At 67.0% G+C, this 20,466-nt stretch overlaps 3 protein-coding genes across 3 annotated transcripts; 2 read left to right on the top strand and 1 right to left on the bottom strand.

Moving 5' to 3' along the window:
- Positions 1-221: 221 nt before the first annotated feature.
- On the bottom strand, positions 222-3,498 carry BXZ73DRAFT_40772 (uncharacterized protein; the record flags this gene model as incomplete). Its single annotated transcript, XM_048018641.1, has 6 exons — positions 222-1,247; positions 1,302-2,344; positions 2,397-2,438; positions 2,489-2,575; positions 2,646-3,155; positions 3,216-3,498. 6 exons carry the CDS (start codon positions 3,496-3,498, stop codon positions 222-224), a joined length of 2,991 nt encoding a protein of 996 aa, XP_047882020.1.
- A 4,642-nt stretch (positions 3,499-8,140) lies between these two features.
- Positions 8,141-9,842, top strand: BXZ73DRAFT_87583 (uncharacterized protein; the record flags this gene model as incomplete). The annotated part of the gene is made up of 6 exons (XM_048024635.1): positions 8,141-8,192; positions 8,391-8,477; positions 8,525-8,923; positions 9,112-9,407; positions 9,530-9,568; positions 9,681-9,842. The coding sequence occupies 6 exons, from the start codon at positions 8,141-8,143 to the stop codon at positions 9,840-9,842; spliced, it is 1,035 nt and encodes a 344-aa protein (XP_047882019.1).
- Positions 9,843-10,742: 900 nt separating this feature from the next.
- BXZ73DRAFT_87582 (uncharacterized protein) lies at positions 10,743-12,366 on the top strand (the record flags this gene model as incomplete). Its single annotated transcript, XM_048024634.1, has 3 exons — positions 10,743-11,551; positions 11,599-11,885; positions 11,948-12,366. The coding sequence occupies 3 exons, from the start codon at positions 10,743-10,745 to the stop codon at positions 12,364-12,366; spliced, it is 1,515 nt and encodes a 504-aa protein (XP_047882018.1).
- Positions 12,367-20,466: the final 8,100 nt, after the last annotated feature.

Here is a 20,466-nt window from a genome sequence, read left to right as displayed (position 1 = left end):
GCTACGGATTGTGGAGAGGAGGAAACAATGTATAGTTAATGTGCAAGTCCAAGGTGCACAGCGCGCACGAATGCTATAATGTCCCACATCTGGAAAGAGAGTCGGAGGGAGGGAAAACACGAACGTACGCTACGAGGCATATAGATAACCGGGCGGGGTAAGTAGCGGGAACGATAACAACGACAGCGAGGAGACAGAACCCATGTGGTAACGAGAGCCCGCTATGGGTGGGGAGTGGACGAGCTCGACTGCGCCGGGCCTCTCAGCACCGTGAACGATCGTCGGCCGTGTTCGTCCGCAGGACCGCCCATCGGTGCGCTCGTGGCGGAGTTCTGTGAGGGCACCCCCTGGCGCCCCTTGCGCACAACGACGAACGACCGCCCGGCGTCCTCCGCAGGGGGCGGTGCGGCGGGCGACGAGTCCAGCGCGACGTCGCTCTCGCTCAGCCTCCGGTTCTTCTTGCGGTTGTACCAGAACTTCTTCTTGGGCGGCGTCGCCGCGGCCACGGCCGCCGCGTTGAGGCCCGCCTGCGCCTCGGGCGCGAGCACCTCGATCACCGCCGTCTGGCTCTTCGTCCGCGTGTGCGCATGCGACGGCGGCATCGCGCCCGCGGGCAGCGCGCGGCCGCTGCCCACCATGGACGGCGTGCCCGGGGGCGAGTCGTCGGCGTGGGCGAACGCGCTCGACCCGGGCGCGCGCTGCTCGACCGAGGGGAACGTCTGCTGCGAGCCCGACGCGATCGCGTACGGGGTGTCGAAGTTCGCGCGCCCGCCCGCGACCCTGGAGAAGCCCGACTTGGGGGCCTCGGGGGCCGGGGAGGCGCGCTCCTCGTGCCAGGCGGCCATGATGAACCCGCCCTCGTCGTCGCTGTCCTCCTTGTACGGCTGCATCGCGTGCTCGGGGCGGAGCACCGACGGCGGACCCGACGATGGCGGCGTGTGGTCCTTGAACGGCGGCTGAGGCTTGGAGAGCGCAAGGCTGGAAGGTTGGCGGTTGCTCGTTGGGCGGTAGCCGCGGCTGGATCGTCGGCGTTGCCGGGGACCACAGCAGCCCATGAGTCCCATGGTCCCGAGTAAGCCACTATCGACAACATGTCGACTCTTCGTGAACCCTATTCCTCCGGCTATTCGCAGGACGGCCTCGAGAATCTTCATGACAAGCATCAGGAAGAACGCGAGGTATACAAGCCCCAGAATAAACAGAATAGCATACGCGACCCATTGAGCGGGCCCCGGACCGATGGAGACCTGTCGGAGACACCGTGAGCCGATGTAAAGCGGAGGAGGAAGGAAGAAGCTTACGACAGGGGTGAGGATAACGAGAAGGACCGCGATAACTATTCTGCCCACGCAGAAGAGGAAGCTGATCAAGCCCATGCTCGCGCCTTGGCCCCAAGGAAGCCAAATGCTGGTACCGAGGGCGGCGGCGACCTCGACCACGAGAATTATGACGGCTTGCGCGGTTCCACTCCTCTGGCCGAAGCCGATAGTGACGCCGAACGCGATGTTGATGGCGAAGAGGGTGCAGGCAAAGAGCTGGGAACCGTGCCTGTAGTGATTGTATAGCGGCCCGAGGGAAAGGAGAGTCCACGTTTCGTCGTACAGCTTGCTTGTCCTCGTGAACGTGAGACGAAGGACGAGAAGGGCTGGGAGGAGGACGGATAAGGACGCGAACGAGAGCGCAGCAAGGGCGAGGGAGGTGGTTGAGACTTGACCGTGGAGACTCAGGTGATAGCATGAGAAAATGGTAATAGGGAGGTGGAAGAGCATGAGAACTCGAATGAGGTTCCCTTGCAGTGCGCTCCCATGGAAGGAGGCGAAGTTGCCCCTGGAACGCCACCACGAACGGCCTGTCGGGAGCCTAGCTGAGCGGGAGAATAGAAAATGGCCGTTAAGGGACCGATTCTCGTCCACAGTCACATTGTTGCCGACACCATCGAGCACGTCCTTGCTGGCCGAGGAATAGCGGGGGCTACGGGAACCTCCGAGACCGGCAGCTGGTGGAGCACCTGCATTGGGATCGCTGAAGACGGACAAGAGCCAGTCCATCGCCGAAACCAATACACTGAGCACGATCGTCGCGGCCAGAATGGCCAAGAACAGCGACATGGATATGGGGAAGAGGTCTTGTGGGCGAAGACCAACCGAATAGGCAAAGGACGACATTCCAGAAGTGGCGTTGTCGGGCAATTGGAAGATCAAGTTCGGCGCATCGCTGTTGACATAGATTCCAGAAGAGGGGTTGGTCAATTGTGCAGCGAAATTGGAAGGTGGGTCGAACGACGGCACTGCAAGTGGGTTCCAGTGGAATTGATCTGAGTTTTTGCCTTGGGTGATCGTGATATCTGCATCGACGTTGAGTTACCATGCACCGGCTGACAAACGATAACCACTCACTGAAGGCAAGGGTTGACCATGCCGCCTGGGAGAGTATCGGGTCTGTATTCCGGTATAAGCAATGCATTATGTTTCAAGACCAGGCTACTCACATGCGAACATCGGCCACTGAACGGCCACCATGGACAAGGCAGCGCACCATTGCGTATGGAAAATGATGTCTCGCATGGACGGTGTGCCTACACAACGACATGAGAACGCGACTCTTGCGACGTAGAAGAAAAGCGCGACGAAGAAAGGGGGACGTACAGAATCGCATGAGAGCGGGGGCGCTCGCAAACTTCTCGCCACTCAATGCACTCGCCATAACGAACCCCACACTGTCGATCCTGGCCAACACTCCATTCCCTGCCGTCGCCGACCCACGTCCCCACGCGGCCACGATGCGCGCGACGCCCACGACGATCCAGTATCCGAGGGCGAGGGCGACGGTACACCAGAAGATTATATGCGCGTGTCCGTACACCGAGTTCACGGGGCCGGGGATGAGCATGGTCGTGTTCACATCGAGACATAGGAGCTCGTTCTGGAATGGATCGAGTGCGCGTAGTCGCGTGTCGTACGTGGCCAGCTCGTAGCCAGGCGCAATTTGGACGGCGGACGAGAACGCATAGGGCCCGGGGGCGAACGGGCAAAAGGCGGTGGAGTTCGCGGGAACTTGTGAGGCGTTTGTCGAACGTAAGGCCTCGCAGAAGAACGAACTGCTGTTTGCAACAGGTTCTTGGAAGGTGAGTAGTTCGGTTGTCGTGAATAGGGTCGCTAAGGAGGTGGCAAGTGTCAGAAACTACATTCCATAATGCATCAGTGGAGCAGACGTACTGGCAACGGGGTTTGGGCCATCCGACGACGAGATGATGGTCTCCGGATTCGTGCCGATTACTGTGAGGCTAAGATATGCGCCGCTGGCAGATTCGGGGAAGAATTGGGCGTAAACAGTGGAGACGGAGAGCTTCTGTGTGGTGTTCGCGTCGGAAAAGCAGTCTGAGAACTGGAGAACTGCAGGCTGGGCGGTGGCGCGCGAGAAGAGAGAAGTGAAGCAGGTGAGGAGGAGAAGTAGAGGCAGAGCCCTCCATGGCGAATGGGGCACCCGCAGGCCAGCCATGGCGGCGTCGAGGTGACGGGTGAAGATGTCGAGGTGGACGGCCGGACGGTGCACCCCGCGCCGCGTCTGCGCCAGGGACGAAACAGCCATCATCGTGGCGCTAGCTCGCAACAACCTCCGTAAACCAAGTTCTAGACCGCGACTATCCACTATAGCCCGTGTGGTAAGCGGAGGTTTCATGCCGATTACCTCTACTTCAGACTCCGAAAGCCTCGATTGAAACCCGCATCACCGGAGTTGATCAGGGAGCGTCATCGCTCTGTTCGCCGACAACCATCACATCCTGCGCGCGCACGACCTCCAGTCTTCGAGCACACAATCCGACAGAACGCAGTCGACAACGCCCATTCTTCTGCTGTCTGGGCCGTGCGGTTCAGTTCCAGCAGCCTGTCCTTCCAGCCCTCTGCCGTCCTCCGCCGGCAGCCGGTATGCCCTGACCTCTCCGTCTTCGGACTGGCGCTTTCTCACCGGGGGATCTATGCCGGCAATTTGGTACAAACGACCGTTGAGGGTCTCATTCGCAGGGTCTCCCCGGGAATTCAAAAGACGTTCGGAGATTGCTGCTGCACCATGACATACCGACATCGACGGCGACGCAAAGGTGAGGAACATGTATCTGCACGTCGGGATGCAGGTCCTCGGAACGCGCGGCGGGTCGGATGAAGAAGCTAAGACCGCCTCACTTGTCTATCACTGGCGAGACAGAATGCTGCACGGGGTCCTGTCATGAGAAGCTGACACGCTTGAGCTTGACAGGCTTTCGCTTTCTCGATGGTTGTCTACAGGTACAGCCTGACCAGCACGTCAGCTGCTGCGGCTACCTATCGGCAGCACGCGTTATGGGACCGCACCGGTGTATAGGCGAAGCCACTTGCCATCCATGGGGTGGTGCCACGCCGGCGCCGCAGAGAAGGCTACGAAAACGCTAACACTATCAATGTCGAGCGTATGGTAGCGGTCCCTGTCCGCGTGCAGGCCGAGCACCCACGCCGTCGGGCAGGGCACGCTTGCTCACGTCCGGGATCACTTCTTGACATCGAATCTCTCTGGCGGGGCAAACTCTAGATCTCGCCGCACTGCTCATGCTTCCGCGGCCCGCAACAGGCGGCAGAGAGTATCCCGGTACGCACTCCCGCACTCACGCTGTCTTCTATCAAGTACTGCCCGCCCCCATCTCACCAACGCGACATCTCTCGGACCACTGTGCGCGGGCCACCTGCGTCTCCAGTGCGCCCTCTCGTCTTCCTCAGCCGCTCAGGACTCAGAGTACACGACCACAGCATTCGAAAACCATCGCGGCGGGCGCGGTTTGCACCACCGACCATCAACGAACGAAGCCTGTTGGTACATCCTCCACAACACTGTTCATACTTCTCTCGGCTGCCGCTCACGGTCCCCACCCCCTCCTGACCACCCCAGCTTACGCTCAAACACGGAGTTGACGCATCGAGTACCGACGCCCAGACCGTCGCAGCCCGGCCGTCTGACTGAAACCCGACGCTTTCGCGCTGACGAAAACTACGCGCAGGCCGCAGCGGACAAATTGGCGTCAGACCACCCCTCAAAGCACTCACGCGGGACCAACGCACTGCGATGTGGGGTCGTCCCCGGTGACGAACTCCGGCCGGACGGATGAAATGGCCGTACGGATGCTTTCGGTGCCGCGCCGTCCGCTTCCCGTTGATGCTGCAACTGCGCAGGAGGACGAGGTCGCTCACCCGAGCGCCGCCGTGCGAAGGCAGCGAAGGAGAACGCCGGGGTGGGCCCGGCGGGACGACGGTGGTGCGCCAGGGGGCTGGCAGAGCACAGCTTGTGGCGATGCTCAGTTGTCTCACTCGCCCAGTGCCAACTTGTTTCAGAAGCGGGCGATAATATGTCCCACAAGTCCGGGTCCCTCAAGGTTCCTCAGCAGGAGCCAAGGCGCTCGGGGCCTATGGATGACACGCAACGAAACGAGGAACGACGGTCGCGGACTGCACTCGGTCTGGGCGCGGTGGGCGCGGACGCGGTTCGCGGCCCTGCACGTCCACGCACGCCTTCCCAAGTGGGGACGAGGCGGGCGGAAACCGTGTGTGAGTGCGGGTGCGGAATGTGTTTCCTGCAGCGTAGAGGCGCACTCCGGATCCTTGGACGGTTTGAGCGGCGTGCGCCGTCGTCCGACATGGATTCAGCGAAGGCGCCCCGCGCTCGTCGATGACTAACGGCGCGGTGGGCTCGCACGCACCCCACGGCGAGCTGCAAGGCGCGGACGCTGTGGGCCTCTTCGCTCGCCTGGCCCGGGAGGAGGGCGTCGGCAAGGCGCAAGCGGCGACGCTTCCGCGTATAGCTAAATGCCCACGTACGACGCCGACTCTCAGACTCCAGAGTCCAGTCGCTGTATGTATTGCGATGCTGCCGTGGAGCCAGCCCTGGCTGCGCTGTAGTGAGAGCCCGCGGCCGAGCGAGGCCAGGAAAAATGGAGACCTCGGCCGTGTCCCCGTGGTCGCAGCCCGCGGCTGGGGCCCCGGGGAGGAGGCGCGAGCGGTGGTGTGCGCGTGCATTCAGTCTCGCGACGTGACTTCGCGGGTCGGAGAGCGCGGTGCGGGAGGCGCGGCGTGACCGGCCCCGGGCTCTTCGTGTTTCACTTTGCCCCAGCCGGGCGGCGGCACGCCCATCGCGCCCACCAGTGCGCATCTGGCAGGCGCGCCCCCGCGCGCGTGCGCGACGCTCCCCGCGCAGGTTCACGAAGAGCCCGGAACTTGCCACGAACCCGACGCATGCCGTCGCGCCCCTCGTTATCGCGTCCCGCGAACCTTGCGTCTTCTCCCACCAGAAGCGCACCCGGCGCGGGCCCTTTGCCTCCTCCCGCCCCACGTCCATGACGAGAGCAGCCCGACGTGTGTCGTAACGACCCCTGCGGCCGGGCCCTGAAGCCTGAGGAATGCCCGGCGCACCAAACGCGACAGGAGCGCGCCCGCGAGACGGGGGGGGACGGCGTAGCTGGCAGCGCTCTCAGGCTCGTCCTGAGACTCCGTCGCCGCCGTCGGCGGACGAGCCCGTTCGGGAAGTCGCAGGGCTTCGCGCACACGGTGGCCCTGACGCAGCTCGTCGGGCGCATTCCACGCCCGCGACGGGCGAGGCACGCTGACTCTGTCGCCCTCCGGTTGCCGTCGCGACTCGCCGGCTCGGGCAGCTAGCAATGTCCGACCTGGCCGTGGGGGCCGACCGCGATGACGACACCTCTGACACTGGGTGCGCTCATTGCGGCCGTCGGTGGAAGGTCGTATGGGCCCGAGCGCACTCGAGGGCTCAGGGTCGCAAAAAGAACGTGCATGTGGTCATAGATAGAACGTACTCGAAGAAAATACCGCATCTGCGCAGCCCCATCCAGACTTGAGAGCGGCTGGCGCGAGCTGTCGAGAGGATGGTGCGTAAGACAGCCACAGTGTACGTACGCACGGCAGAGCAGAAAACATACGGACAGGCTTCCGGTGGGAACGGTTCCTGGTATGACACTCGCCGTCTGCGAACGGAGTGCGCTGGGCGGCCGGCGGCTTGTCTGAACGACGGCCTGTCCGGATCCGTCGTCCGGACAGACGCCACGAAGGGCCAAGATGTGGCAGGGCCCCCGCGCGTGAAAGGGTGGCCAGGTGGACGGGGGCGGAGTGCGGCACATTGCGCGAAGGCGCGAATGTGGCAACGCCCGCGGGTCAGGCGGGGGCTCGGGATGAGGGCAACGTCTGTGAGAACGTCGCGCGAGGGACGCCGCCGTTAGAAGCACAGGCTGCCCTCCTTCGCGCCCCCCTTCGCGTGCGGGCTGAGACAGGGCGGCAATAGGAGCTAGAAGGGCCGTGCGGTAGGTAACGTACTTACGCAACACTCAGGCTCCGCAGGGGGTTGGAGTGAAGACAGACAGGACGTACGTCCTGCGGTTGGTGGGAGGCCGCCGACGGGCGTGACACCTCTGCCCGCACGGCCGCCGCGCACCACACGAGCGGCCTCCAGCTTTGACGGGCCCGGAGCGGAGGCAGCGTATCCGAGCGGGTGTAGCGTCCCGGACGAAATCGCGAGGATGCGGACAAGGTGGGGGTCGGGCGACGGTGTCGGTAGGGCTCCGGATCCTACGGTCGTACAGTCATGCTTGGGCTGGGCCGTGGGGCGCGACAAATGAGAAAGGCAAGGCAAGGGAATCGCGACGGCGTGCGGCCGGCTGGAATACGAGGAGAGCGCGACCCTGCAGCGGCGCGAGCCTCGTGGACCGACGATATCCCGCAGAGGCCCAAGCGAGGGGTCCACATGGCACCCCCGCAAGAGCCTCTCGAGACCCGCGGATTGCCCCGCCCGCCCGTCCTCCCACGACCGTCGCTGCTACCGTCACAGGAACGTCGTTCGCATGTGACCCGCCCTGCCTCCCCGTGACCGGCCAGGCGCGCCGGCGACTAAACGCAGCGGGGGTGCGCGCCTCTGCTCTCTCCTCTTGTCGCCATCCGCGGTCGCAGGCTGGGATCTCTGATATTCCCGTCCCGCCCCTCCCCACCTCCATTCAGCTGCACCGCTTTCTCGGACTTGCAGCCCCATCGTCCGCGGAGCCAAGTGCGATCACTAAACTCCAGTCTACCGCCGTCCCCCAACACCAACCGCCACCCCACCGCGACTTGGCGCTATGAACGCTAACCTCGAGGAAGCCGCCAACGTCGCGACCGAGTACCTTTCCAGTGAGAACGCCTCCCTTCCGCCTCGTGCCCGCCGTCGTATTGCGATGGAGACTGCTGCCCTTGTCGATGCCCTCGGCTTCTCCGGGGCCGTGAGTCCGTTGCCACGCGCGCACGCGCCGATAGGACCACTCCGACCGTCTTATGTCGTGCTCCACGTTCCACGCTCAGGGCCAGCGTCACTAATCCGCTTCCGTCCAGGTCTAGAGAACCTGCCGCAGGAGACTGCTTTCATCCTAGGCGAGATTCGCTTCCTGGACGACCAAGTAAAAGGCGAGTGCCGAATGTGTGTGTATCGCCAATTGGCGGCTGACCCGAGCTACCATTCATTGCAGTCATCCATGACAGTCTCGCAAAGAAGACCCACCAGTACTTTTCTCACTCCCTCAAAGCACCCGGGCAAGCCCTGGGTGGCAAACAGGAGGCGATACCTGGCGCCGTCGCCGCGATGTACGCGGAACTAGGCGTTCTATCTAGGGAGAAAGTTGCGCTCGCCACGCGTCTCGTCAAGCTCTTCGAAAGGGCTATGGCGCGCCTACAGCATGATGTCCAGAAGATTTTGAAGCTCCAGGGTGACGAACCAGGACTGCCTCCCACCAAACACTTTTTGGCCACCGTCGACGACACCGTTCGGCAGCTGGAGAGCAGCTTGCGTGCCGCCGTGACTAGCGCTGTGGCGACTCCTGTTGAGACCCCACCAGCACTAGCGCCCACGGGCCCGCCGCCACCGAAGAGTAGGTGTTTTGTTCATCTTTAGCTCGACAGCTCATCGCCTCGGCTGCGACCACAGCCCTGCGTGCATAAAGGGTTTGTTCGTCTTTGCATCGAGCTCTTCCGAGGCAGGCAGCGCTCCACGCAGCCTCGTCCGACGTGTTTGCGCATGGCGATGTGTAAGAGTCTTGCTAATATCTTTGTTATTCAGAACAGCGCCGGCAGGCGACGACAGTACCGTCGTCGGCCGTCATCAAGCTGCCGAGCCCGGTGCCGGTCGCGGCGAGCGCGAACAACGGGAGCGCGTCGGGTGTGCAGCGTTCGGGGCTCTCTCGCCAAGTGCACCCGCGGCAGTCACCTGTGCACTCGCGTCGGAAGCATGCGTCAGCCGGGCCCGATGACGAGGACGCGGAAGGGGAGGACGACATGGAGGACGGCGGAGAGGACGGCGCGGACGCGGAAGACCAGGAGCTGTACTGCTACTGCCAGAAGCTCTCGTATGGCGAGGTGCGTCGCGTCGCTGGTCTCTGGAGCCCGACGGTGCCGCGGCTGCGGTCGCCGCTCCCCGCGAGGCGCGGTGGCCGTCCCCGGATTCGTCGGCTGCGCTCACCTCGGTGGTTCCTTCGCAGATGATCGCGTGCGACAACGAAAGCTGCCGGTACCAGTGGGTGAGTGCGCGTAGTTTCCTTTCTCTGCTGGCGGCAGCGCGGGGGGCGTGTGCCACGCGGGCGTCACAAAGGCAGTCGGGAGGCTGACGGGGGCCGCTTGGGTCATCTGCAGTTCCACCTCTCGTGCATCAACGTGAAGCCGGGGTCGTCGCTGCCCGACGAATGGTACTGCGAGGACTGCAGGGCAAAGCTCGGGATCCAAGACACGTTCACGCCGACGCCGCCAGCAGCGGCGGCCACGAGCGGCGGCCGGAAGGGGCGGAAGAAACAATGAGGTTGCATATGCGTGAAACGGACGAGCGTGAAACGGGCGGCGGTGCCCCTCGAGGGCGGGCCGGGGTGGGAGTCAGGCGTGGAGGGGGAAGCGAGGAAGCACAGCCTGTGGTAGCCAGGACGGGGAGGGCCATGGACGGGCGTACACAAACGGTCTGTGCGAGCATGAGCGTGATTGGGTTGAGCGCACGCGGTGACGGAGCACGGTGGCAGGAACGCGCGGGCGATAAGTAGAAGTAAGTCGCGAGCGCGGGGAGCGCCGGGGCAGAGGATCTTCGGCTGGGGATTCGGCCAGATCCCGAGGGCGAGATGAGGGCTGCCCTCAGTTCGGCTGCGAGCGACACCTGTGAACCTCCCCAGAAAGGCAGCCGCGCGCGCCGTCGGAGCTGCCCCGCGTCCCCCCGAGGCGCGCCCCCGCCGCGTTCCCGCTCGCGGCCGCGCACGTCTCTGCGCGGGGCGACGGGGGCAGGGCGCACGCCGCGGCGGGTTCAGCGGGTGCGCAGGGGGGCGGGGGCAGCGGGGGGCGGGGACGAGGAGAGCGCGTGGACGGCGGGGGGGCGCGCGGGCCAGGCTGGCGGTGCGATAGGTGGCCTGGGGCGTGGCAGGGCCGGTATCTCGGGACTGGGAGTGGGAAGAAGGGGCTAAGCCATTCGTAGCAGGCGCACAGGTTTGGGTGAGACCCCGGGAGTCGGTTCTCCCGCCCACTCCGTTCTCTTAACCGTCCAAGCGCGCCGGCTCGCCAGGCCTCATATTTCCAGCCCTCGAGCCCTCTCTTCCGTGGGATCGGCTTCCTCTTCCGCCAGAACCCTTCCAGACGCGCCCCATGGACCCCCTCGCCTTCGACTACACCTCCTACTCCGACGTCTCCACCCCCCGCACCCCCTCCCCCCGCTCCGACGACATGCACTTCCACCCCGTCGCGTCCTCCTACAAGGCCCTCGACGTGCACGCCTTCGCCCACCGCAACCTCTTCGACTCCCACCCCGACGACCTCGGCCCCGTCCTCGTCACCGACCACCAGTACCCGTCCATGGAGCCCCACGTCTGGTCCGGCTCCCACCCCCACCACCTCCCCACCCCGCCTGGCTCGCGCGGCTCCCTCCTCTCCGAACTCTTCGACCACGACATCCCCGAGCACTCTGCCCCCCACGACTCCTACCTCGATCACCGCCACCAGCAGTCTGCCGAGCCCGGCTTCCACGGAGGCAACTGGTCCGGCCTCTCCCAGTCCAACGGCGGCCCGCACCACTCCATGCACCCCATGCGCCACCCGCACGACGTCGCCATGACACGCCGCGCGACCTTCCCCTACGTCCGCCACGATCGCGGCGAGCCCGTCCCCTACGGCACCCCGCCCTACATGGGCAGCGACCACGACTCGGTGAGCTCTTTCGGCTCCCGCCCGAGCACCATGTACTCCGAGCCGCTCTCCCTCGACGGCTCCCCCCACATGCCCATGTGCGAGCCCATGCACCACCTCGACGAGCCCTTCGCGCACCAGGTGCCGATGAACGGCTCCCCGCACCCGCCCTACCACGACTTCCACCACCCGCTCGACGGCATCAAGTCCGAGGACACCCCCGTCATCGTCCCCTCCCAGAACGCGTGGAGTCGTCCGTCGTCCGCCGGCATGCCCCAGCTCCCCTGCCTCTCCCCGCACGCGGGGCTCATGGTCCAGCACACGGACGACGCGGCGTCCAAGGAGACCCAGTACCTCCGCCGCCGCTGCTTCAACTGCCACACAACCGAGCCCCCAGCTGGCGCCGGTCGACGCTCAACCCGGGCAAGATCGTCTGCAACAAGTGCGGCCTCTACGAGCGCACGCACCTGCGCCCGCGCCCGCTCCGCTTCGACGAGCTCCGCGCGGGGAGCAAGACGCGCAAGCAGCCCAAGGGTGCCGCGGGCTCGCCGAAGGTGGCCAAGGCGTCGCCGCAGGCGATCAAGAAGGAGCCGTCGGAGATGGACAACGTCATGCCCCGCCGGTCCTCCGTCTCGTCGTCCGCGTCCTCCGTGCACTCCGCGAGCAGCGACTGGGACGAGTCTGGTGAGTCCAGGCGCGCGCGACGGGGGCCGGCGAGCGGGCGCTGACTGCGTTGCCCTCGGCAGTGTCTGTGTACTCTGGATCGTCGAACCCGCCCTCCTCCTTCAACTCGCCCGCAGCCCCCACGTTCCCGATCCCCCGTGACCCCAACTCGCAATCCCCTCCTTTGGCTCCCTTCGAGGGCGGCATCCGGCTGCCCAACGCGCCGCTGTCCGACATCGCGTCGTTGTCCTCCGGCCCGACGCCGCCCACGCCGCGCAAAGCCGCGTCGATGCCCATTCCTTATTACTCCTCGTCGCCGGCCGCGCAGCAGCCCCAGCAAAGTGACTATTTTGTACGCAGAGGCTCCGTGCCCGCGCGGAACGTGGAGAGCCCACGGCCGGAGGTCACGGGCTGGCAGCAGGTGCCCATGAGCGAGATGGCGCCCGTCAAGAGCGCGCAGTCGTCGCCAGCGCCCGCGGCCAAGCCCATCCTCGCCGCATAGGTCTTGCGCTGCCTCCCGCCCCGTGCTGCCCCCCTCCCCCCGCATAGACTCCCCGATACCTTGGCCGTTGTGGCACTCCCCCGCGTCCGCGCGCTGGACGGGCGCGCATGTCCATACGCAAAATCCCGCTCCCGATACCACCTCCCCCCTCATACCACCCCGACCGCGGCGCCTGCCCTCAGCTTCGGTGACGCGTACAAAACGCACCCTTCCTGTGTACACTCTCCCCCGCACGCGCTCTGGTCCTCCCTGTCGTCGCACACTCTCCCCGCATTCCCCCCCACTGTATCACCGCAAGCTCACGTCGTCCGCCCCCCCACTGCATTTGTTCACTACTCTCCACTGGTCTTCTTGAAGGTATAATGCGCCGCACATGCACCTCCCCCGCCATCTGCGTATATTTTTTGTTACTTATTGGTCCCGTCCACCGTCCCCGCGCCCCCCAGCACCCTCCAACTACCCCCCACATTCGTTTCGCTCGGTCGCTTGGATTCGCGGGTGCGCGCCGCCTCGATAACTATTTATTTATTGCTCTGTGTGTCCCTACTACAGTCGTCATATCCCCCCACCTCGTGTAATCGTAGCCTATAGGAAGCAGCCGTATAACGCGCAAACACAATGCGAAACCCCACCTCGTGTGTGCCCGTGTGTCAGCGACCGCTCGGACTTATGACCTGCAGCACATGCTCTGCGCCACGAGCATGTCCGCGGAGTCGTAAGCAGGTCTCCGGGGACGACAGCGCCGCCACACGATCGAGGCACCACTTCGATCCTCTCGATCAGGACGACGACGACCGCTCTCGCGCCGCACAGGCCGTGCAAGCTGACGTAGTCCGTGGGCAATGCCTCCGCAAGAGACCTGGGCCGCGCCGTACACGCACACACGCACCTACGCCGGGTGCACAGAAGTGCTCGACAGCGCGTACGACGCGCTCGCGCTCGCCCCCGCCGCGACCGCGCCCAGGCCTGCGTGCCGGCGCGCGTCGGGGCGCGCTCGGAGCTCGGGTTCGACGGGGACGGGGACGGGGGAGTTGGCCCCCCGCGCTCGGAGCTCGGGGGCTCGGGAGCTCGGGACTGGGGGCCCTTGGGCGCGCCGGGCGCCGGCTCTACTTTCTTGCACGCAGCAGCAGCAGCAGCCGCCGCAGAGGCGCGGGGGGCGGGAGGAGGAGGAGCGCGGACCACATGGCGCGCGCGCCCCACGCTCAGGGCTGGCGCGGGTGATCGGATGAGCCCGTGCCTCCCTCTCCCCGCCCCGCCCGCTCGCCGTCCGCCGTGGCCCGTGCTCGTGCTCGTGCTCGCGTCACGGCCGACGGCGCACGGGCGTCGTCCGTTATCGGCGCGCGACGCTGGAGGCTCGCCGTCGCGCGAGACGTGAGACGCGAGACGCGACCCGTTTCCGCCCGCCTATGGTCGCTGTCGCCGCCGCGAGGTTTGAGAGGCGTGTCCGAGACTCGAGTACGGCGTTCGGACGGCGCGCGGCGCGCACGCGGGGGTGCGCTCCAGAGCGGGGCCCGTGTGCTGAGGCGAACGGCACGTGGTTGCACCCGGGGGGGGGAGCGCGAGCGGGAGCGCGAGCGACGCGTCCTCGAGGCTCGCGTACGCGGCGCGGCGACGGCGGCGGGCGTCGACGGGTGGGCCGTCCGCGCTATGTCCCTCACAGACGGGGCTCATTTGCACGCCGCGCACACGGAACCGGGAACACTCGCGCGCGCGCACGCAGAGGACGTACAGGTGCAGACGCGCACCCACGTTCGACGGCGGCCGCCGCGACCGCGACGACGACGTGCGCGCGCGGGTGGGCGCAGCGAGAGCGGCGATTGCCAATTTATCAACGCATTTCCGCGCCATTTGCGCCTGACCACCAGTGCGGGGCCAGCTGAGCTCCGCGTGCGCCCTCCCCCCCACGCGCCCCACGCCCCGATTTTTTTTCTGCGTACGCGTGCGTGCGTGCGTGCGTGCTCGACTCTAGAAGCGCTCAGCTTCGTAGCGGCGTGGCGACCCTGCGGATTCGCCCACTAATTCGCGCGATAATCCACGCTGGTGTCGTGACCTCGTCCTTATCCTGCCGTCCTCCTGCCACCGTCCGCCGTCGAAGTGGGCCGTCCTTCCGAAACAGCGGCGACGCCAAGCACGACCCGGTCGCTCAGTGCTCGCTGCGTGGATCGCCGCAGCCCGCCTCCCTCTGCGCAAGTCAGTCAGTCCCCCCGCCCGCAGGCGCGACTCTGAGACCCGAGTGTGCGACGCGCCCGGGCCCACGGGCCTGTGGGCTGGAGAGCACCGCCCGCGCGCGCGCGCACCGAGGCGGCTGCGGTTGCCCGTGCTACGCGTCGGGGTTTGTACCGCGGGCGCGATTCGATCCTCCTCCGTCGCGTAAGCACGCCGGCCGCGCTCCTCAGGCCTCAGGCTCGGGAAGGCGCGCCCGCGCCCGGGGTCGCTCGCGGTCGCGCAGCGCGCACGCTCGCGTGTGGGCGGACGCCGCCCCCGCGCGCAATAAGTACGTACGCGTGCGGGGCGTCGGCCTGAGACCGTGGGGGCTGGTCGCCGCGCCGGGCTTCGCTCGGGGCGCGGCGTCGAGTCGCTAGGGCCGGACGGGGGGGGGGGGGGGGGGGGGGGGGGGGGGGGGGGGGGGGGGGGGCGAGTCTAAAACGTTCGGGAACGCGCGGGGAGAAGGACGACGTCGAGTCTCGACGCGGGGGCGGGAGCTGGCCTGTGGGCCAGGGCGTGCCGCCGCGTGAAGCGGCGTCGCCGCGGGAAGGCGGCGTGGCCGTCGACTCCGGACCTCGACGCGCTGGGCGCGCGGGTGTGCGGGTGTGCGTGAGGCGGGCGGTCCGCCAGGCTCCAGCGGCCAGCACTTACGCGTTGCGCGTCGGCGTAAGTACGTGTGCGAGGACGGCAGGAGACGAGCTGGGCAAGTCCGAGGCTGCGTTCGGGGTTTCCCTCTGGACGTTCGCGGACCGCTCGTGCGGAGGGGACTCCGACGGCCGCGCAGGCGTGCGGCAGCAGCAGTCTCTGGAGCGTCGTGGGTGGGCAGCCGACGCCGTCTCGTCCCAGGTTGTCTCCCTCCGTTCCGCGGCGCGCGTCCTCGTCCGTCGAGAGGCGCGAGGTGAAAGGCGAGAGGCGGGACGCGAGCGGGGTGTGCCGGGGTCCCGGGGTCCTCCCCGGGTAAGCAGTCGGCCCGGTTCGCACGGGCCTGCCTGCAGGCCCACCCGCGACGCATCCCAGCCGCGCTCCCGTGAAGGCACTAGTTGAGGCCAGCCGCGCCCACGTGCGCGCGCGCGAGGCCGGCGAGACCTGCGCTAGGCTGGCGGCAGGGCGGGATCGTTCGACGGTCGAAGGTTCGTTCGAACGGGTTGGAGGTGCCCCGTTCGTGCATGCGAGATGACGGCAGGGCCGCTGCGGGTGTCTGGACTCGTCGGGGATGAGCTTGCCCAGGCAACGGAGTCTCAGGCGGCGGGCGACGTTCTGAGACAAGACGGAGGGCTGGCGTCGGCTGCAAGGGCCCCGCCGGTCGGACACGAGAACGAGTCGTGGGGGAGGAGAATCAGGTGAGCAAAGGGCGAGAGCTCTCCCGCGTCGCGTGTGGTGGTTGCAGCCGACTCTGCGTCACGGCAGCAGGCGGGCTCGGGCGGTGGCGGTACACGCGGATGACGCAACCGAGACGCGCGCCTCTGCCCCTGCTTTCTTCCTCAATCCACGCGCCGTCGACGCGCCAGTCCGCCTGGGTCGATTTGCGGCAACGAGGCCCTTTCGCGAGACCCACGGCCAACACGTTGTCTTTGTGGTCTTTGCATCTACGCGCAACAGGTAAAGCTTACGACCTTGCCCCCGCTCGGACCGGGGCACCCTGGAGCGCATTCCTCTCGACCCTGGACACGCTCTCCGAACAAGTTGCCGTCCACGACCCGCCGTTCGCAGCACGCCCGAAGCACCCCACCTCCGACGACCCGGCGAACGAGACTCGCGGCTGCCTCGACGCGGCCACCCCCGCGCCCATGGGCGTGACCGCGTTCTTGGACGTCCCCGCACGCGGCAACAGCACGGGCCCCGTGCCAGTTCTCTCACCCGCAGCAATATTCGGTCGGGGGGAAGAACGGTCCACGGACGCGGGAAGTGCTGCAGGCTGCTGCAGGGGGCAGCCGCCGAGACGCCGTCCCCACCCCCCGGCGACCTGGGAACCGACCGCCGTGGGTCTCGTGCGCGAAGCCATGCGGACATACGGCGCGGGACACGGCAAAAAGCCTGAAGCTCGAAGATTACCTAGTCCCGGGCGAACGTTCGGAGAGAAGCCCCGTGCCACGGGCGGACGCGCTGCGCACGGGAGCGGCCAGGGCGTCGAGGTTCGCGACGTCGACGCGTGCGGGGTGTACACCGCGTCGCTTTGGAGGCGTGGACGGCCTCGGCGCGTTTCGGTGGGCGTGCGTGCGTGGGCGCGCGCCGGTGCGCCCTGGTGGGTCCCAGCGGGGGCGCACGCACGCGTGGAGGACGAGGGTGATTGACGTTCGCAGGTTTGGCTCCAGCTGTTCATTATCCGGAGTCCGCGCTGCGTCGGACTGCAGAGGTGGCTCGTGGCAAGGCAAGTGCCGCGGGCGTGTCCGGGCCCTGGAAGGTGTCCGGCTCTGAGGGGACCCCTACGCCCTGCACACCGGAGGCTGTCGAGAGTTGAACGTGAACGACGCAGAGAATGTCGCCATACGGGGCCAAGGAGCCCCCCGCGGACGACGAGCGACCTGGAGGTTTACGTGTACATATGCGCCCGCAGGTTCGTACGCCGGTGAGTCGCCGCAGACCCTTCAGGCTCAGCAGCGACGCCCTCCTGAGCCCCTCGTCGACGCTTCCCCGCATCGCCACGGACCTCGCTCGCCTCCCCAGGCCGGCCAGCCCTCTCGAGCCACCGCGCGACGGTTTGGCCGGGGTGCGGGGAAGACAGCGGCTGGCTTGGCCAGCTGGGGCCGCGGGGCCGCGATGACGCGCAATATTTGCGCGCCCGCCCTGCGCCCGCCGTGCCCCTCGCCGAGGACACAACTAAAGTGTCCGCTTCGGTCAAGGCCGTCTTCGCGCCCCCTCCCCTCCCCCGCTCCGCATCCGACGGAGATTCCAGCCTGCGCTCCCAGCAGATCTCGCTTCTAGGTCCCGTCCCCTCCACCCTCGCGTGCGCCAGCGCGCCAGTGGGGACCAGAGCGCAGCCGCCAAGACGTTGAACGTCGAAGGCCCCCGAACGCGTCGCGCGGGTCGCACAAGTTGCGGAGGGGCACCTTGCAAAGCGCCCGAGCGCACTCACGCTTTTTGGCGTTCTCGGCGCTCGCCAGGCCAGCTTCCGGTTCGGGCGGCCGCTTTCTCTCGCTCTGACGTCGGTCGCGTGCGCCCCTGCCGCCGTCGCCGCAACCCAACGCCCGTCTGGAAACGACTAGCCCCGGCGCGCCCGCCTCCCTGGGGGCTTCTGGCGCGGCATCGTCGCCGCCGCCAGGGCCGCGGGGCCGCGCACAGGCGAGAGGGAAAAGAGAAGAAAAGAGAAGAAAAAAAGGAAGGAACGGCGCGAAGGCGAAGGCGCTCGCCATGTGCAGCGCTCGCGGCGGCCTCCGCGGACGCGCCGCCGCTGCAGAAGCGGCGGCGGCGGCGCGGAGGCCCAAGTGGCCTGGAGGCTGGCGCACCCTGCGTACGCGAGGGCCCGTCGAGTCCGACCGGCCGGTGGGCGTCCCGTGATTGCGACGGGGGCGGAGGAAGTAGAAGCGGAAGCTCGCGCGGGGAGGGCGGGAGGTCGCAGGGGCTCAGGGAGAGAGCGGAGGGGGAAAGCAGGCTTCCCTGCGATTCGGAGCGGTGCCAGGGGATCTGCGAAGGCCACTGCGCTGAACCTCAGGGAAAGGGGAGCGTCGCGGAGGCTCCCGTGCGCCGGCGCACGCGCCGCAGAGCTGGGTGAGGGAAAGAGTCAAGACGAAAGGGTTCGTTCGTGCTCGTGCTTACGGGGGCGCCGGCCCGGGGCCGTCGCCGTTCGCCCACTCAATCTCCGGTCCGCCAGCGCTGGCACGGACGGAGGACGGGCTCGGATTCCACAGAGCGTACTGTGGGCGTGGAAGAGTGGGTGCATACAATCGAGTGGCATAGGCCTTGGCCGATACGGGAACGAGACTGCGCCAGTCTACAACGCACCGCGCGGGCCCCTGCGCTTCGCGCCGCATACGTGAGGCACGTACACGGATGGGCTCGTCGGAGTGGCACCCTTACCCCTCTTGCTTACACGAGAAGAGAATGGCTGCGGGGGGCGCGGCGGGAGGCACCGCACCAGCCTTGGGTTCGACGGCCCACACGCACGGCGGAGGGCGGGCGCGATGGAAAGGTGGGACGGTGGAACGACTACGGACGCGGGACTAGCAGTACACTTTCATGTCCGCGGGCGGGCGCGAGAACCGAGCCCGCCGTCCACGTCGACCTTCCGCCGTCGCCAGTGCCCAGCGTGCAGACAAAAGGAGCGCCCGAAAGCCCGGGAACGGGGCCTCAACGTTCAAACGTCCAACGGCCGCAGCCTCGTCGAGCCTAGCGGCCCCGCTGACGTCGTGCGCCCCCTTCCGTGGGGCAGCACATGCGCACGGGAGCGGGTGCTTCATTAGCCTGGGAAGCGCGGGGCGCGCGCGCGAGGCATGCATGCACGAGAGGACGCGCACGCGACCGCGGCGTCCGCTCGGTGGACGGCCGGATGGAGTCCGTCGAGGCTAGAAGGGCCACTCCCCCAGGGCGACCGACAGAGAGAACAGAGTGCCGGTGGCGAGCGCAGACAAGGACGGGGGGCACGCGCCCCGCACGTTCGTATCGGGTGCTCCCGTTGTGGGGGCTTCCCTCCGAGTGGCATGAGTTCTGGAGGGGAGTCGCGTCGAGACAAGGAGCATGGCGCCAGGTCGCGCTCCGAGCCGCTCGGCGGGCAGATAAGGTTGCACGGCGCGCAATCTGGGTTTCCTGAGAATAAACATACGGGCTCGAGCGCCCGGCGCACTGCAGCCAGGTTCACCTTCCGAGCCGAGCCCACCGCCAGCGACAGGGCCCGCGCGCGTGCGGGTGCGGGTGCGGGTACGCGTAGATTTCGAGGCGGACCTAAGCAGCTGCTCGCCCTGCGATCTTCCATTGCGCGGACCCTACTCGCGGCGACTCAACGCGGCGACGTGGACACCCTGGGGGGCTTCGTGCGCGCGCCGCTGGTGGGTGAGTTCCGCGGCGGAAAAACATGCAGGGCAGACTCAATATTGGCGCGGGGCGTCCGGGCCGCCGACGTCATTCCATTCCCGTCCAGCACTGGGCGCGCGCGCCCGGACAAACGAACGCACGGCGGCGGTACAAGGGGTGCGCACAGACAAACAGACAGACCGCCGCGGTCCCGGGCGAACTACAAGAAGCTACCACGCGCACTGACGCATGTGGGGTCGACTCGCTTCCGGCCGAGCTCCCATCGGAGTCACCGCGACGCTCGTCGCTCTCTCGTCCGGTCACGGTTCGAGGGGAGCTGTCGCTCGATGAGGCCGCTTCGCGCGTGCCACCAGGAGCCCCGCCTCGCGCGCACGGACCGCTCGCCGTGCGCCGCGTTCGCGCGTCAGCAGACCACCCCGCGCCCGCACCGCGTCTACGATGCCACACTGCACTGCATTCGCGGCGACCTGGGCCGCAGTGCGGCGACAAAGGACTCGACGTACGGTCGCGGCTCGCCCCGTTTGATAACGTCGTGCGCTCGATGTGGTTTCGTGCGGCGGTTTTCTCTTTCCTTTTTGCAAACGCGTGCGCGCACGTACGAAGGCCCGGGCACGGATGACGTACGCACTCACCGCACGCGGAGACAGACGTGCGGACGTTCGCCCGGGGGTCGCGCCTCCTCCTCCTTCCTTCCTTTCGTGGTTCCGCACAGTGCACGGGCTTCGAGAACGTCGGAACGCGAAGCGTGCGTTCGTCTCCTGCGCACAGTGGTCTTGACGGTGCGCCGCGGCGGCGCCCCTTCGACAGCGTCTCTGCCCCCTCTCCCGGCCCCCGCGTCCACTCAGTGTTCGACGTCGAACGCTGGGCCCGCGCCCCTGCCGCCCGCGTCCTTCAGGAAACCACAAAGGTCAGCCCGCCGTTTTCGGCGCA

The sequence above is a fragment of the Epithele typhae genome (assembly GCF_022376455.1).
Source record: "Epithele typhae strain CBS 203.58 chromosome Unknown BXZ73scaffold_4, whole genome shotgun sequence".
NCBI lineage: Eukaryota > Fungi > Basidiomycota > Agaricomycetes > Polyporales > Epitheliaceae > Epithele > Epithele typhae.
This window is presented reverse-complemented; position numbering and strand designations above follow the sequence as displayed.